General features: G+C 43.9%; 2 protein-coding genes across 3 annotated transcripts; one reads left to right on the top strand and one right to left on the bottom strand.

Moving 5' to 3' along the window:
* Positions 1 to 13: 13 nt before the first annotated feature.
* Positions 14 to 9,734, top strand: mrnip (MRN complex interacting protein). Its single transcript, XM_023959540.1, has 7 exons — positions 14 to 277; positions 1,836 to 1,895; positions 2,056 to 2,159; positions 3,808 to 3,880; positions 3,952 to 4,067; positions 4,303 to 4,360; positions 9,304 to 9,734. Exons 1-7 carry the CDS (start codon positions 218 to 220, stop codon positions 9,511 to 9,513), a joined length of 681 nt encoding a protein of 226 aa, XP_023815308.1. The 5' UTR covers positions 14 to 217; the 3' UTR covers positions 9,514 to 9,734.
* On the bottom strand, positions 9,683 to 12,223 carry sqstm1 (sequestosome 1). Of its 2 annotated transcripts, XM_023959539.1 has the most exons (9): positions 11,885 to 12,223; positions 11,352 to 11,447; positions 10,990 to 11,258; positions 10,719 to 10,863; positions 10,578 to 10,646; positions 10,372 to 10,508; positions 10,180 to 10,297; positions 10,033 to 10,137; positions 9,683 to 9,957 (listed from the first exon to the last, which is right to left on the bottom strand). In XM_023959539.1, the coding sequence occupies exons 1-9, from the start codon at positions 12,051 to 12,053 to the stop codon at positions 9,797 to 9,799; spliced, it is 1,269 nt and encodes a 422-aa protein (XP_023815307.1). In that variant the 5' UTR covers positions 12,054 to 12,223; the 3' UTR covers positions 9,683 to 9,796. The 2 variants fall into 2 exon arrangements, with proteins under 2 accessions (XP_023815307.1, XP_023815306.1); XM_023959538.1 differs by having other exon boundaries at positions 10,033 to 10,297; positions 11,885 to 12,053.
* Positions 12,224 to 17,388: the final 5,165 nt, after the last annotated feature.

The following is a 17,388-nucleotide window of genomic DNA, read 5'->3' on the forward strand; positions in this document are numbered from 1 at the left end:
AAATAAATAAATAAGGGGTTTATTTCGTCCTCCGGCCGGTTGAGGGCGCTGTCAAAACGCAGGACGCTGAAATTCTCAGGTGACGTAGCAAAGCTTTGAAGTTCTCCTGAATCCCGCGAAACGCGACTGTTGGAAAAGCAGAAAAATTCGAGCCAAACGGCTGCCGTACCAGAGCAGAACCGAGTCGGGGAAGAACTGGAACAGCTGGGGGTCGGCCATGGTGCAGGAATTCCACGTGGTCAGGTGTTTCAGCTGTCAGAGCTTCCAGGTCCAACAGGTGACTTCTGACCACAGCACAGCAGGTTAACGCGAGCAAAGCGATCCTCCCACCAAGAAAACAGTTTGGCAGTGATATAGTAATCGATAAGCTGCTTGGCTTGAGGAATTACTAAATGTTCTTCTTATTTTTAACCCATTACAAGTGAAATATATTCACAGCCTGACACAGAATAAGGTTTGTTTCATTTTTGTAAAATGATAAATAATTTCTTGAACATACAGTAAAGCGGAAGTAAGAGATTGCATTTTTCTGATAATGATTTAATGGAGGACTTGCAAAGAAAATTAATATTAATATTTCCGAGTATTTATTTATTCAAATCTTTGTGAAACAGGAGCAGACAAAAATGCTCTATTTGTGACTTTAAAAATATGCTTAGTGGTCCCCCTGCTCTGCTCCATTCTGATGCATCTACTTGCAAATAGATCCATGAAGGTCTTTGTTTTCCTCGTCTGAGCTGGAATCTGGATCTAAACTGGATGGATAGATCTGATATTGCTCATTATTTTAGTTGCACTGCTAATGTTAGGTTGGGGGTATGAGGGGCTGTTAGCTAGGGGGAGAGCTGGTAAAACAGATTGATGAAGAGAAGTTTGGATGGGTTTATTCCTCACCAACAATCCTGCCCACAATTCTAACTCCTGCTTTTTGTTTTTGTTTGTTTGGTTTGTTGCGTGATGGACTCCAGCAGGTATTCCTTTTGTTTCTGGTTCTGTTCTTAATGTTTCTGGACAGACTTTGTAGGTGCAACCAAGGACTAGAAGGTGTTTGGTTTGGTGAGAGCTTTAAGTATCTTGGAGTCTATTCATGATGGAACGTGGGACTGACAGGCATATGATGCAGCAGCTACAGTAATGCTCTTGATTTACTGTATTTACTGTGTTCCCACTCTCACCTGTGGTGATGAGCCGTGGGTCATGACTGAAATGATGAGTTTCAAGATACCAGCGACTAAAATGAGTTTGGAAACGGCGTGGGAGATGAGATGAGAAGCTCAGTCATCCAGGATGACCCTCTACCTCTAAAGCTGCTGCCCCATACTGAGATCCCACCTGAGATGGCTCAGTCAGCTCTTTCAGATACATCCTGGGGAGGTTCTGGACTTATCCCTCCAGGAGAATCCCCCAGAGAAGACACAGGACATGCAGGAGGGACGATGTTTTGGCTTCCACTAGCAGAACGGGAGGCAGTTTCCTTGGAGAGGAAGGTCTGAGGATCTCTGCCAAGGCTGCTGCTCTGGTGACTCGGGTCTGGATAATGCTAGATAAGTCTTACTGAACATAAAAGCTACGTGCTCAGATGGTTGATATTTCTGACATATCCAAACCTTCAAACCTTTGTTTTAGGAAATCTGCCCAATGGATGACATTTTTGTCCTTGCTCTAGGTTCATAGGGGTTAAACTCTCACACATAACAGACTTGTTCTTTTGTAGGTTTGTGTAACTGATGCTGTCGTTTAAAAGAAGAAAGCTTTGCAGAGGTTTTTGCTGATCTCCTTCCATTGTGACTGTCCCTGATGATGATGCAGCCACTGCATGTTTCTGTGTCTACCAGGTGAAGAAGGTGAAGAAGTGGCTCTGCAAACTGTGTGGACAGAAGCAGTCCCTGCTGAAGGTCTGATGTTACCTGAGCTTCTCTAGAACTGCAGCAGAGCCAGGATTCTGTTGGACCCACATCCTGAGCTGCAGCCATGACACCAAAGACAGATGCTGTATATCTCTTACATGTAACACGCGTGCAGAGAGATTTAAGTCGGGGTCATTTTGATTGGCAGGAGTTTGGGCGAGGATCCGGCGCTGACTGCCGTCGTCACGTTCAGACGTTAAACGCCATGAGGGGAGCCATGATGGAGGAAGAACACTGCACCTGGGCATCACAGTAACCAGCTCCAAATCTCCTCTCTGTTGGTCTGGGAAAACTTGTCTGCCTGAAGGATGGAAGTCGGTGTTGATTCGTTTATCTTCTTTGACAAACGACGTGAAACTGGAGAAAGAGAATCTCCTCATCTCCTAATGTTCAACCTATCCAAACCTATTGGAGCAAAACAGGAGGGGAGGAGCAGCAGAACCTTAATAAACAATGCTAGAAACATCTAAAACTGTTAGAAATATCAGTAAATGGTCAAATATGAAGCAAAAAGCATAAGAGAACAAATGTTTACGAAACTAAGAATAAAGTTAGGAAAAACTAAAGTGCCAGTGGAGATGTCCTGATGGAGCTAAAGGTCTAAAAACTAGAATGCAGAAATACTTTCAAGTATTTAGGAGTCCTGTCAAACGTCCAGAAGACGATGTCAAGATTGTGAAAAATCTTCAGCCGTATTCCTAAAATGTACTAGTTTTTTGTTCTTTTTTTGCCTTGTTCCTGAGCGTTACAGAAAGATGTGAAATTAGCTCATTTGGTTCAAACGTCTTGACACAGATCTGTAAACCTGCACAGGCTCTGAAAACAGCTCTGCAGCTTTCCACTCCGAAGTTCCACTCCGATCCTCTTTGGATCCATTTACAAAGCGTTCCCAGTGGTCTTTTAATTATGATGATTGATGCTGCTTTTAGTCAAAATCCAAAAACCCGAGTCGTTTTCTAGAACATAGTTTCTGCAGAGCAGCAGGCGTTCTTCAGAAATTCACCCCTGAGTTGTGAGTAAGCCCTCTCTCTCCCAAATGCAGAGCAGACACTGAGCTTGTGGCCCCACCTGCATACTTTTATGTCACAAGATCTATTTTCAAATTGATTTTTTTGGGGGGTCTGAACCTGATTGAATAAGGAAATACTCAGAATTACGAATACATTATCTTTATTTCTGTCCCCATCATCAGAAAAAAGCTACAAGAACATGTGTAAAACACCAAAATCCGGTGATCAGCTCTGACCCTTTTCCACAGCTGTCCATGATGAAAAGTGAATGTGTCCAGATCCTGCAGCTGAAATGAAACTTATTTAAACCAGATGCAGTCTAAACAACAAGAAGGTTACGAAATCATAACAAAGGATTTCTGAATGTTCTGTGATGAAATATGACCAGCATTATGTCTGACACAAAAACAAATTCAAACGCAGGTTTACTTCATCAAACAGAAATGCATTAGGAATCTTTCAGGAAAATGAAAGATCGTATTTGTAAAAAATGTCCTAAAAATCCCAATCAAGACTCTGAAGCCAAAATGTTCAACTGGAGATCCATTCTGTTGTTTGGTTCTGCTTAACCTTTATCATTTAAAATGTATAGAACTCAAACATCTTTTATAAAACAGCTTATATATTAATTCCCTCTGGTCTTCACTTTGAGACAATTTCCATAAAAAAGGAAATAAAACAGATTCTGAGAAATCCGGCAGACTCTCAGGTGGGAGGAGCCTGAACTGAGCTCAGAGGTTCTTCAGGTACGTCTGCTCCAGTCCAGGTTCACGTCAGACTGTGACCACAGCAGTCTGTGCAGCTTTGGAAAGTTGAGCCTGTATTTCTATCATTTCAGCCTAAACTTTGTCAGCATTTCCATTTTGTGAAATACCGGCTTTTTGTGAAAGGGCTCAGTTGGATGAAGAGGAGGAGGAGGAGGGGGAGCAGCAGGTGGAGGTGGAGGTGGCGGCGGCCAAGGAGGTGAGATGGGTGTGTTTACAGCAGGATCCATAAAATGGGCTCTTTCTGACTTCCAGTTTGGCTGGCTGCAGGTGAGCCTGGGGAGTCGGTGGAGCAAGTACCTGAAGACATGTGAAGAGGCGGAGCCAGAGTCCCCACAGCAGGAGGAGGCGGGGTCTGAGGCTACAAAGCAGCTCTGTAGCAGCAGGTACAGCTGTGACGATTACCTGAGTTGGTGTTTCCTCTTTGGGCTGGCTCTGTCCTCACACTCAAGCTTTATGAGAAAGTTTCAGTTCATTGCAACAGGCCTCATCATCACTTTGACCATCCAGTTATGTCATCGGCTCACCTTTTGAGTGACAAAGATGGAAAAACATCTGAAAATCTAGACAGAACCAGTGGAAGGAGTTCTGAACAGTGATCACACGTGTCACTCCTAACAGGAAGAGGAGGAGGGCAGAGGAGCTTCCACACACAGGAGGAGGAGACGAAGACTCTCAGGTGAGCTGCAGAGCTCTATCAGAGAGATCAGACATGCTGAGCTCAGTCATCTAGAAATACTCACACAACACTGAGACTTGGTGTTGTACCCCCCCCCCCCCCCCCCATCCAAACCTTAGTGCTGAGTATCAGGGAGGATTTTTAAAGTCTTTTAATGTGTGTGTGCGTGTGTGTGCGCGCGTGCGTTTGTGTGTGCACGTGCGCGTATCCAACTGCATGATTGACACAAATTTCTAATCATCCAATCACATGGCAGCAACTGAATACATTTAGACTTGTAGACATGGTCTAGACGATTTGCTGCAGTTCAAAGCGAGCATCAGAATGAGGAAGAAAGGTGATTGAAGTGACTTTAAACGTGCCATGGTTGTTGGTGCCAGACGGGCTGGTCTGAGGATTTCAGAACCTGCTGATCTACTGGGATTTTCACCCACAACCATCACTAGAATTTACAAAGAATGGTCCAAAAAAGAGAAAATATCCAGTGAGCAGCTGTTCTGGGGGCCGAAATGTCTTCTTGATGTCAGAGGTCAGAGGAGAACAGCCAGACTGGTTCCAGCTGATAGAAAGACAACAGGAACTCAAAGAACCACTGGTTCCAACCGATGTCTGCAGAAGAGGCAAGGCAAGTTTATTTGTATAGCACAATTCATACACAAAGTAATTCAAGGTGCTTCACAAAACAGAAAAATGCATTAAAATCACAATACATCATAGAAATAATCAACATAAAATTTACTTTAAAAGAAAAGAAAAAAAAAATTGAAAACTGATTTAAAAATAAAGGAAGGAAAGGAAAGAAAAGTGCAGATAGGACCTTTCAGTCATATACACGGCTAAACAGAGGTAAAAAGTCAAAGTCAGCTTTATTGTCAAATATGCTGCATACACAAGACATTCAGCACAGATGAAATTGCTTTTCTCTCGCCCCACAGTGTAAGCAGCTTATAAAATAATAAATAAAATAAAATAGATAAAATGACAGTAATAATGATAATAAGAAGAAGAGTAATCTAAACAGTGCAAAAGAGCAATGAGATGGTTAAAGTGGCAGTTGAAAGTGACAACAGTGCTAAGAACAGTGAGTAGATGAGTCTGTGATGGCGGTCTTTGGTGAAGATGATGTTCTGAACAGGCGTGAAAGTTTTCAGTGTGAGTTTGAAGCAGGGAGTGGAGGGGGCAGAGGGGGGAGGGCGGGGAGGAAGTTGAGTTTCCTTATCGCCTGATGGAGGAAACTGTCCTTGAATCTGCTGGTTCTGGCCTGGAGACTTTGCAGTCTCCTCCCTGATGGCAGCAGGAAGAAGTGTCTCTGGGATGGGTGGGAGGGGTCCCCGGGTAGGAGGGGTCCCCTGCAATCCTCATGGCCTTGCGGGAGAGGCGGGATGATAAATGTCCGAGAGGCCAGTGAGAGGGACCCCGATGATCTTCTCAGCTGTTTCTCCAATGTGCTGCAGAGTCTTCCGGCAGGACGCGGTCCAGGCTCCGTACCACATGGTGATGCAGCTGGACAGGATGCTCTCGATGGCGCCCCTGTAAAAGGTCTGCATGATGGGGGGAGGAGCTCTGGCCCTCTTCAGTTTGTGGAGGAAGTACAGGTGTTGTTGGGCTTTCTTGACCAGTGATACAGTGTTGAGGTTCCAAGACAGGTCATAGGAGATGTGTACCCCCAGCAACTTGGTGCAGCTCACCTTTTCCACAGCAGCACCATTGATGATCAGTGGAGCGTGCTGGGTGTGAGTTCTCCTGAAGTCCACAACCATCTCCTTTGTCTTCTCCACATTCAGGTGGAGATTGTTGTCTTTGCACCACAGAGCCAGCCTGTTCACCTCACTCCTGTAGGTGGTCTCATCGTTGTTGTTGATGAGACCCACCACTGTTGTGTCATCCGCAAACTTGATGAAGAGGTTGGAGCTTGATGTTGAGGTGCAGTTGTGAGTCAGTGAGTGAAGAGAAGGGGGCTCAGCACACATCCTTGGGGGACCCCTGTGTTCATTGTGATGGTGCTGGAGGTGTTGCTGCCGACATGAACTGCCTGTGGTCTCCCTGTCAGAAAGTCTGGCAGCCAGTTACACAGGGAGGTGTTGAGTCCAGGTTTGTCCGGCTTGTGGATGAGCTGCTGGGGGATGACTGTATTGAAAGCGGAACTGAAGTCAATGAATAGCATTCTGACATGAGTCTTTTGTTTCCAGGTGAGTGAGGGCTGAATGGAGGGCTGTGGAGATGGCATCATCGGTCAAACGGTTAGACCGATATGCAAACTGGTAGGGGTCCAGAGTGGGCAGAGTGGGGGGGAGGGTAGACTTGATGTGCTGCATGACCAGCCGCTCAAAGCACTTCATGAGAATGGGGGTGAGAGCGATCGAGCGGTAGTCGTTGTAGCAGGACGGAGAAGACTTCTTTGGGACCGGGATGATGGTGGTGCCTTTGAAACATGACGGGACAACAGCCTGGCTCAGTGAGAGGTTGACGATGTCGGTGATGACATCTGTGAGCTCATCAGCACAGTTCCTCAGGACACAGCCAGGAATGTTGTCAGGTCCTGGGGCTCTCTGTGATTTTATCCTTCCCAGTGAGCACCTCATGTGATAGCGTCAGCGCCAGGTCACTGGGAGGGGGAGGAGTCTTATGTGCTGGGGTGCTGGTGTCTTCCTCAAAGTGGCAAAAGATGGTGTTTAGCTGGTCCAGCAGAGGGGTTGAGTCGTCGCAGGCCTGGGGGGCGGGCTTGTAATCCGTGATGGTCTGAATGCCCTGCCACAGGTTCCTGGTGTCACTGCTGTCTCTGAAGCGGTCAGCCATCCTCCTGCAGTGCTCCCTCTTGGCCACCCTGATGCCATGTGACAGGTTGGCCCTGGCTGTTCTTAGACCAGCTTCATTCCCAGCTCTGAAGGTGTGTTCCGTGCCCTCCAGAGTCTGTGGACATCTCCTGTCAGCCATGGCTATTGGTTGGCTTGAAGGGTGATGGTTTTGGTGAACGCACTGAACGCACAACGTGTCCAATCTTGATGCAGAAGACCGCACCAGGTCTCACTCCTGTCAGCTAAGAACAGGAAACTGAGGCTGCAATTCACTCAGAATCACCAAAACTGGACAACAGAAGATTGAAAAATGTTGTCTGGTCTGATGAGTCTCCATTTCTGCTGCCATATTTGGATGGTAGTGGCTTTTATCAACGGTTCAGACTGATGCTGGTGGTGTAATAGTGTGGGGGATATTTTCTTGGCACACTTTGGACCCCTTAATACCAGTTGACCAATGTTCCAATGCCACGCCTACCTGAGTATTGTTGCTGACCATGTCCATCCCTTTCTGACCACAGTGTACCGTCTTCTGATGGCTACTTCCAGCAGTATAAGGCACCGTGTCATAAAGCTGGAATCATCTAACCCTTGTGCTATCCTAGGCACTTTAACGTTGGGAGTTGGGTCATCTAGACCCACTAGACAGTGCTCTGAACCTTTTTTCTTCAATGATTTGTGATCTTCACTGGTGTCCATGGATTACATGAAATCTTTCCACCTTTATCCACCTTTGTCATGGTAGGAAGAACACGTCAATGTAAGGGTGGGGTCATAGCACAAGGGTTAAGCTATGTGACCGGAACTTCTTTTTAGCCGTACATTATCACTGTGGATTATCATTTTTTAATGGGGTCATAGGGTGGGGTCATCTGGACCCCATAGGATAGCACAAGGGTTATGTGGTTTAAGGCAGTTCTGAAGGCAAAAGGGGGTCCAAGGCAGTACTAGCAAGGTGTACCTAATAAAGTGGCTATTCAGTGTATATTTCTTGTGGTTTGACATTTTATATAGAAATTCCTACTATTTTGGTGATAGCCATATACATGCATTTCTGCAGTATTGCATTTAGGTGTGCCTGTGCTTTACATCAAAGCCTTCAGTTTGGAATAACGGACACTGGCAAGTGTGTGTCTTCTTTCTGAATTTGTGTGTCTGGCATTAGGAACAATGTTACTTTTGAAGCAATTCTTTTTTTACAGGTTTTTTTGAAGGTAGTTTGTGCTTTGTTTTCTTCAACTGATTGTTTTAAATTCTTTTATGCTTGAACTGAAACACATCTTTCCTTTGTCTTTGTTCTGAATGTTGGCAAAGAGAAAATCTGACGACCTTTTTAAACTATATTTACTTTTGTCTTTTTTAAATCTTTGTTCATATATGGCAGACAATTCTTCTTTATATATACATTTGAAAAACCTTTTATATTGTAATATTTTTTATTCACTGAATAATGGATTATATAGATGTGTGTAATTACTGCCAGTGATAATAAACGTTATTGCCTTTTTTGTAGAATACAAATTAGCCTGTTTCCCTAAATTTCAATGCAGTAGTTTAGAAATGGAAGAAACTGAGTTAAACCGTAAAAACGGTGCTTTGTTATCAAGAGCTGACTTAACTTTATGAAACGCCAAGTAATGCCCTCAATGATGACTCCCAGAAATTTCACATTCTTCACTCGGTCAGTTTTAATTCCATCCATTCAAATAAATTATATTTGGGTTTGTGTCTCTGTTGCCAAGTATCAAGAAGAAGATACGTTTGAACCTTTTGGATGTGTTAGCAATGTTATGTATATACAGACTGAAGAACTGGTCCTAGAACAGACCATTGAGCTACTCCACAAGTTCTATTCCAAAATTGTGATTTGATCTTATTTGTAGATACTGTCGTTTACATGAGTTGTTGGCCGTTGAAGAGCTTTCCCTCCAATGCTATATTTGAGTTCAAGGAAAATATTGGGGTTTGTGTCAAATACCTTTTTTAGTTCAAGGAAAGTTCATGGATTGTTGTTGAATGAGAATTTTTCTTTCAATATGAGAGATCAGGCTGCTGTTTAGCACGTGGTCACTTTGAGTGAAACAGTTCTCTCTTCAGGTTCTGGTGTTTCTGTCATCCAACTTTCACTACTGTGTTCTTTATCTGCAGCTGATTGGTCCAGCAATGAGACGTTCTGCTGATGAAGCTCACTTCCATCCCCGCGCCTTTAGCTCAGCCTGCTCTCTCAAATCTGATTCCGAAATCCAAGAGGAGGAGCCTCCAGCTTGTGGGCGGAGTCAAGCCCCCAACATGCCCCACCCAGGACTCAGTGTTTCCTCCCTGTTCGAAACTGAGGAAGACTTCAGTATTGACTTCTAGCAGCTCCTATGTGTAGTCTGGTTCAAGTGTGCTGCTGGTGGAGGTGTTGCCGTGGAAACAGGTGATATAAAATTACATTTAGTGTTTCATTTGGACTGTTTTGGTTCTCAAAAGCAGCCTGCTGTGCACTTGGCAGTACAGGTGTGTATCAAGACTCCACCCACTCGGATTCCTTCATGTTTTTATTGTTCAGAAACAGATTAATAAAAGACAGAAACAGGTTAAGGAGTTGATTAACAGTTGAACAGATAGAAACTCAGGTTAAATAAAGCAGCTGGTGCGGTCACTGTGGTGGGCGGGGCTGCTTGGCGTACTGGATGGCGTCCAGAGCCGCTCCAATGTCAAAGTTTTTGGCCTGGAGGAGTCTGGTGAGCCAGCCCCCCTCATCAGTGAAGCCCATCGACAGCATCTGAGCCAGAGACTCCACCAAGTGGGGGTCCGCCTCTGTGGGGGGCAGAGGGAGGAGCTTACAAGAGGGCAACAGTCATAGCAAATGATACTTGTGAGAACTAGACTCACCTTGAGGCAGGTGGGGGTACAGCGCAGCCTCCCGCAGACCTGTTGGCCCCTGCTGCCCTCCCGACGGGGGCCCCTGCTTCCCTCCCGACGGGGGCCCCTGCTGCCCTACCGACGGCTGCTGCCCTCCCGACGGGGGCCCCTGCTGCCCTCCCGACGGCAGCTCGCACTCGTGGTTCTTGGGGTCTAAGGATTGCAGCTCCCCCGTGGACGGGTCCACCTCTTTGGAGCTCAGGTGAGTCCACTCCTCGTCAGAGTCCCGGCTTGCCTGCGTGTACGTGGGGACGAGGGTCAGTTGTTGACACGTTCATTTCAGTCATTGATCAGTGAACACAGACTGACCTTTGACCTCTCAGCAGTTGCAGACTCCCCTTCGTTTACATCCATTGCCACATTGTCATCCCCCCCTCCAGCCTGAGTGGGTGGATTCACCTTCGACCTCTGCCCGTCATGCTCAACATCAATGTCCACGTCGATTCCTGCATGGAAATCATGACATCACTTCCTGCCTGTCCCCCAAAAACAGCAACTCCACTATGTACACTCACCCAGGGGGCTCAACATGGCGGCAACCCCCTCCCCAATGTTCTTCAGGAAGTCCACACTAGCCTGGGAAGCTGCAGAGGTCAGAGGTTAAGGTGGGAGCATGTTAATGCCCTAGGCTCAAACGTTTTTTGAGTTTCTCTCACCTGATGGTTCTCCACCGTCACCCGAAGATGCTGATGGCCTTGGCTGGTCCTGCTGTTCCTGCTGCTCTGGGTTTTGGTTTTGATTCTGGTTCTGGTTCCACATGCAGTGTCTCATTCTCTTCATCCACTTTCCACGGGGAAACCACTGCAGACACAGTTTCTGGTTCAGTCAGTGCATTTTGGCTTTGACCAAAAAGTCCTTTCTTTTAAATCAGCACGATGTCCAGACAGAAGTGGAAAGACGATTAGATGGTTAGATGGAGTAACTCACCTGCAGGGGGTGCCAGATGGGCAGCAAAGCGTGCTCAGTGTGCTTCCCTTGAGCCTGGCAGGTGGAGCAAAGGTCGTAGTCGGGACAAACGGAGCACTTGAACCGCATTCCCACAACCGGCCCTTCACAGCCGTCACAGGTGACGTTAGGGTGCAGGGCGGGGGGAGGGCCGTGATGTGGAGCATGAGGGGGGCCATGGGGTGGTGGGTGTCCAAACATGAAAGGGGGTAGGGCATGCAGTGGGAAATCACGGCGGTGCTCCTTCTTCTCTGTCAGAGTTCAGGAAGAAAAAAAAAAAAAAAACCGTGAGGGAGGACTGCTGGGAGGTCACTCTGATCTCACACAGGAGGCCGTGCATTTACCTTTGATGTAGAGGCGGAAGGTGGAGTCCTTCACGCAGCCCAGGCCCATCATCAGCTCATCATCAGAAGAAAAGGCCACCAAATCTCCATCCTCATCTGAAATATAAACCGGAATCACACCTGAAGCTCCTCCCCTCTACGTCATAAGGTCCCACCTACTCCGCCTGTGTTTGTGTGTGGGTGTGGGGGGGGGGGGGGGGTCTAAACTTCGGGCCTCCTGATCAACTGAATATTTTCAATTGCGCACAAATCAAAGGACAGAAATTTGTGGGCGTGGCTACATGCGTCACGTGACAGCAATCCCTTTAAATTAGCTGTTTCTTAAATAAGTCAGTGGGCGGATTATGTTTGTACAGATTCAAATGTCTACAGTCCTTCTATATACTCGAATGTTTCTCTAAGTTGGTCTTCCGCGTTACTGCGGCTGTTTAATAAAGTATTGACAAAAAGTTCGGTTCCAGGTTAGTGAGTATGACGGTTCCGATCAGACCCAGCGGATCCCGGCTCTGTCTGACCCGGCCCATGCGGCTCACCTTTGTAGAAGAGGTTGAAGGAGGAGTTCATCAGGTTGGAGAAGACCGCCGCGGTTTTCTTGCTGAGATATTCGAAGTTGCAGGACACGTCCTGGTCCACCGCGAAGCGGCGGATCTCCTTCACATGCTCGTCCTTCCCCAGAAGGTAAGCCTTCACCGTCACAGACATGCTGCTGCTGCTGTGGACTCCGAACCACAAAGTTCTGACACCGGGAGCAGGACCGAGACACAGACGCAAAACCGTCACTTGAACAGTCCAAGAAAAATCCCAGTTTGTGACGCAGCGATAAATTTCAGCCTCTTTTATGTTTACTTCCGCAGGTGACGTGATTCTGTTAACAGTTGCGCAGCCGCGGATTGGTCCGTGTAAAAGGAACGCCGGTTCCAGAGGTCCAATCAGAGGCCGTCTTGTGTGTCACGTGATCAGGATCCCAGCAGACAGTTCACACACATCGCGGAGTCACCGTGAGAAGGCAGACTGCGGCCATGAAAACACGGAAACGATGAATCGCCTAGAGACGTCCTCCTGTGTTTATCAAACCTGTGGCCCATCGGAATGGATCCTTCTAGAATTAGTAGGAAAGTTCTAGACTGCTTCAGTACTTTTAGTGTTTCAGACTAAACAAGGGAAAAAATTTAATCTTTTCAATTTAAAACTATGGAAGTTCATTAAAGAGAAATTAGTAACTAACCATAAAATGTCAGTTATTTTAAATAAATAATTCATTTAACATTGGAATTTTTTTCCTTAAAACAGTTAAACTTCATTAGATTTTTTCTTTTGGAGAAAAAAAACGTTATATGTTTTTGAAATTTGTAATTCATTTTTTCTCAGCTGTTCAAGGAGGAGCCTACATTTTTATGTTATTCTTGTTAATGTTATAATGTAATATTTATTCTTTAAAATTATTATTGTTTTAGAGATTACTTCCAAGTCAAAAGGAAAAAAGTTTGTCACAAGAAAATAATAATAAATAATCAGGCCTTATAACATCGAAGACAAGTGAACAATCTAAACCTAAGATACAACTTTACTTAAATAAATAAACCAAAACTACAACGCCATTGTTTATTGAAATCATCAGGGTTTTTTGTTTAAAGCCAAAGAGACCTAATGGAAGGTTAAAATAGCTGCATGAAGACTAATATATTGTATTCTAGTAAATACTCATGATTAGTTAACTGTAAGCATTTTTCATGTCTACCATTATTTGTCCTGGATCACTGAGAGGGAGTTGATGTCTAAAATTCTTCAGTTATTTTTCCTATTCAGAGGGAAAAAAAGAAAAACAATTTTCAGAAGTGTAGTAAATGGATTACATCTGTAAACTACCAGTAATGATAAATTCATAGTCAATGTTTATGAGGAAATCTCCTGATATTCTGTCCACCTTTAGGTCTTCTCTTCAAATCTTAATGATTAATTCACCAACATGGGGAATTTGCATGCTTTGTTCAGTTGTGTGTACTGTTGTGTGTTTGTGTACTCTGCCTTCATGCACGCCTTTGTGGTGATGTCACCCACCGTCCTGAGCCAATCAGCTGACAATGACTCACAGTCACATGAAGTCAGTAAAACCAGTTCAATGACCACTGAGGAAAAAACCGTGAAGTCATGGAAGGTGGTTCCCTGAGAAACCACATCAACCCTGAAGACCTGAGAGAGGCTCACCTCTGCAGGACTGCAGCCTGGAACCTTAGTGACCTGGAACCCAAAACCTTCCGTTTATCTGAAGCTCCCACAGTTTCACAGATGAAGAGTGTGACGATCAAAGAGTCTGACTTTCACCTGTTTCTTATCTTAAGAAGAGTCTGACTTCCTGTTTCTTTGTTAGGGTGGGTGTGATCTCGTCTTTGTTCTGTCTAGATCACTGTTGACATTCAATGCAGACACTTCAGAGCTTTTCTCCAAAGCTGTAACCAGTCCACCAAATCTCTGCTTGTATCAGTTCTCATCCTCAGTCTGATGCCTGTTGTTGATGATGACACACAAGGAGGTAACACTGACAGTGCTGCAGCTACACCAGACAGAACGGTCTGTTGTGATTAACTAAGATATATTGTGACATTTCATCTCAATAAAGGAGATTTCCACAGCTAATCACACAGGAAGACCCACCATCCAATCAGAGGAACACGCAGATACAAAAGCACCAATCGCAGCATTTGTTGACAATAGACAGCAGGAAGACATTAACCGTCTTTTCTGAGCTCCTCTTTTTGGTCTCCATCTCTGCACCTCCTCTCTGCTCCTCTTTTACATCTGCCCCCAGCTTCCCCTGTCTCTGCTCTTTCAATTCACTCTTATCTGTTGCTGCAAATCCTCATTTCTGCTTGATTGTTGAACTTCTGTGAAAAAGTCTGTTCAGCGAGCTGTGAATCTGTGCAAATAATGAAATCCTCTCACCTTTGTGTGAACTGAAAGTCCGTGTTACTGTCTCCGGCTGGGATACAGTTCTAATATATTCTTTAACTCTGGATAGAAAATCCCCACCAGACCTGAGCAGAGTTTTTCTCTATCTGCTCCTGTATGGTTTATTATTGGCAGTGACATTTTGGAGCTGGGATTGTGATTTCTTGCTCTTGATGAGCCGGAACAACAACCTTCTTTCTTAGTTCTGATGAAATCAGGCTTATACCAACAACAGACAATCTATTTGAATCGATTGAAATTTATTTTATCCACAAAGGTCTATTTTATCCACAAATATTTAATATTTAACAGTTTCTGTACATATTGTTCATTTTTTGTTAAGAGTTGTAAATACAGTATTTCTATTTCCATTCTATTTTTTATTTTTATTTTATGCAACTCCTTCACTCCAAGGCTGCTGCAATTTCATTGTATCCCCATGTACAATGACAATAAACGATTCTGATCTGATTCTGATTAAATCAAACTGTGCTGATAAAGATAAATAAATACATGGGGGGGGGGGGGTCACCAAATCCAATCAACGCGGGAGCACAGCTTGGCTCACCTTGAGTTTATCTTTATTTTATAGTACAGACCTTTGACTCAAAATGAATGGGGGAAAAATAATAAATTGTGGCTCTAAAATGAGCATTTTTGACCATATTTGACTGAACAGACGAGTCCGGACTGCAGCCACGGATTGACCTCAGGGTTAAAATGAAAGAAGGAAAGAAATTCACTGGATTCTGGCAAAAAAAGGTTCATTTCAATACCGAGCATTTTTACTTGAAGCTCCAACACTAAAAACTCATGAAACGTCATTTCAGTTTTATCCACATCGCCAAAAAAAGTGACATCAGAAAAACATACAATACTCTCAATTCATACAATTAACATAATGTTTATACTTCATTAAATATTATGAAGTATATACCAATGCTTTGCTGGATAGCCTATATGCTGTTTCCTGTGGGAATAATTTCCTATAGAAAACATTTAAAATTGTTTTAGTTGATAGAATGAACTTGAAAATTAAAGCTTAATAGCTGAATAATCCAAAAGGCAGAAAAAGTCTCCTAATTTTACACTTGGAGATAAAAATTGTTTGACTTATCCACCCAAGATTCTGGTATATTTTAATTTTACAAAGATGCTTTTCTAACGGTCTGTAACCCTTGTGCTATCCTAGGCACTTTAACATTGGGAGTTGGGTCATCTAGACCCACTAGACAGTGCTCTGAACCTTTTTTCTTCAATGATTTGTGATCTTCACTGGTGTCCATGGATTACATGAAATCTTTCCACCTTTATCCACCTTAGTCATGGTAGGAATAACACGTCAATGTAAGGGTGGGGTCATCTAAGATAGCACAAAGGTTAAGCATAAAAAAAGTACATTTCAGGCTGAAATAAGTTGGTTTCTAACTGACTTATGGAAAGCTTTCGTGTTACAAAGTTGGTCTTTGAAGGGGCAAAAGTTACAATGAAAAGACCTTTGTAAAGGAAAGCAATCAGGCAAATCTGTAAGGGATTTCTTGAATAAGGATTATTTATGAAATATCCGTTTAACTGAAAGAAGCATCATGACTCCAGCATCTTTGGACAGTAGAATCAAAAGGTTTGAACATGTTTTCATGTTGACAGATTTCTCTGGAAGTGATTTCTAATGTCATGTAAAATGAAGACAGCCATGGATGACATTTTGAAAACTACATTTCCGTATAAATCAAGACACTGAATATGGACTTTTGCTGCTGAGTCAGATGGGGAGCTCTTCCACCTCATCTAGGTTCTCTCACAATCCTAGAAGAGGTGGAAGACGAAACAAGCTAAATGTTTACAGGACTGTAATATATCATTTTCTTTACTTTGCACTACAGCACACTATACCATAGAAGTCTAAACTACAGACACTTGTATGATTATGATAATACCGAGCAAATCAACTTGTGCTGAATAACCCTTGTTCTATCTTAGATGACCCCACCCCCTTCCATTTACGTGTTCTCCCTACCATGACTAAGGTGGATAAAGGTGGAAAGATTTCATGTAATCCATGGACACCAGTGAAGATCACAAATCATTGAAGAAAAAAGGTTCAGAGCACTGTCTAGTGGGTCTAGATGACCCAACTCCCAATGTTAAAGTGCCTAGGATAGCACAGGGGTTACCCTAAATTACACTTGTGCTGGTGTACTGTGAACTGACAGTAGCTCTCCCAACATTTTGCAGCACTCTTTGACCAGCCACAGCCGTGACTTTCCACTTGATCCACAAAAGTTTCCCTGATTTTATCAGCAATCTGTGGTTTGCTCCTTCTTCCCTGGTTTAGTCCCCTTCCTCCATCCCTCCTCACCCCTCTTCCACAAGGCTGACCTAAGTGTTGCAGTTTTGTAGATACAATAAACACCTCATGCTGATCCTGTAAGTTTACAGAATACATACGGTACTTGTAGAGTGGGAGTTCATGGGGTTCATCTGTGTGACGTGACGGAGAAGCTTATCGTTGCTTTGAACTAATTGTATATTGAGGTTCACTTTTAAAAAGTTATTGGATATTTTCATGGAAACACAAAATCATTTTTTAAATTAATGTACAAAATGACATGTTCAGCAGTTTTGTGTAGATACAACCAATCAAATGTAGAAACAATGACTATTCAGCCGGTACAAGTATACTTAATGTTGACAGACACGATAAAAACAAATGAACAATGATGAAAAGCAAGTCAAAAGTGATCATACTCATACTTAATTAACTGCTTTGTGTCCAAAAGCATTTGCTATTGGATGGAATAAACATGAAATGGCCACATGGTTGTGCCCAAATGACCAAATGTTGTGGAGGTTGCACTGACTGTTGTGCAAACTTTAATTAAAGTGATTGAAAAAAAAAGACATTATGGATAAAAATGGCTAAAAGATTTTTCCCTCCAGAATTGTCATGCGTTTGGTTGCATGTCTCTCACATTTACACCCTAAAGCAAACAGGAAATGCAGTTTTCCGTTTTAGGTGTTTCTCAAGCGGAGAAAAAGTCAAGAATGAAACAACACATTCATGTGTAGGTGGACGACAGAAGACGTTTAA

The sequence above is a fragment of the Oryzias latipes genome, chromosome 10, assembly GCF_002234675.1.
Source record: "Oryzias latipes chromosome 10, ASM223467v1".
Classification (NCBI taxonomy): domain Eukaryota; kingdom Metazoa; phylum Chordata; class Actinopteri; order Beloniformes; family Adrianichthyidae; genus Oryzias; species Oryzias latipes.

What these genes read in the sequence shown, in the direction of transcription:
- mrnip (XM_023959540.1), top strand. Translation starts at nt 218, where the DNA reads ATGGTGCAGGAATTCCACGTGGTCAGGTGTTTCAGCTGTCAGAGCTTC. An exon ending in CACTGCACCTGGGCATCACA is followed by an intron (nt 2,160 to 3,807) that starts GTAACCAGCTCC and finishes TTTTTGTGAAAG; the next exon opens with GGCTCAGTTGGATGAAGAGG. An exon ending in AAGCAGCTCTGTAGCAGCAG is followed by an intron (nt 4,068 to 4,302) that starts GTACAGCTGTGA and finishes CACTCCTAACAG; the next exon opens with GAAGAGGAGGAGGGCAGAGG.
- sqstm1 (XM_023959538.1), bottom strand. Translation starts at nt 12,053, where the DNA reads ATGTCTGTGACGGTGAAGGCTTACCTTCTGGGGAAGGACGAGCATGTG. An exon ending in CTTCCGCCTCTACATCAAAG is followed by an intron (nt 11,259 to 11,351) that starts GTAAATGCACGG and finishes GAACTCTGACAG; the next exon opens with AGAAGAAGGAGCACCGCCGT. An exon ending in CGCCATGTTGAGCCCCCTGG is followed by an intron (nt 10,509 to 10,577) that starts GTGAGTGTACAT and finishes ATTTCCATGCAG; the next exon opens with GAATCGACGTGGACATTGAT.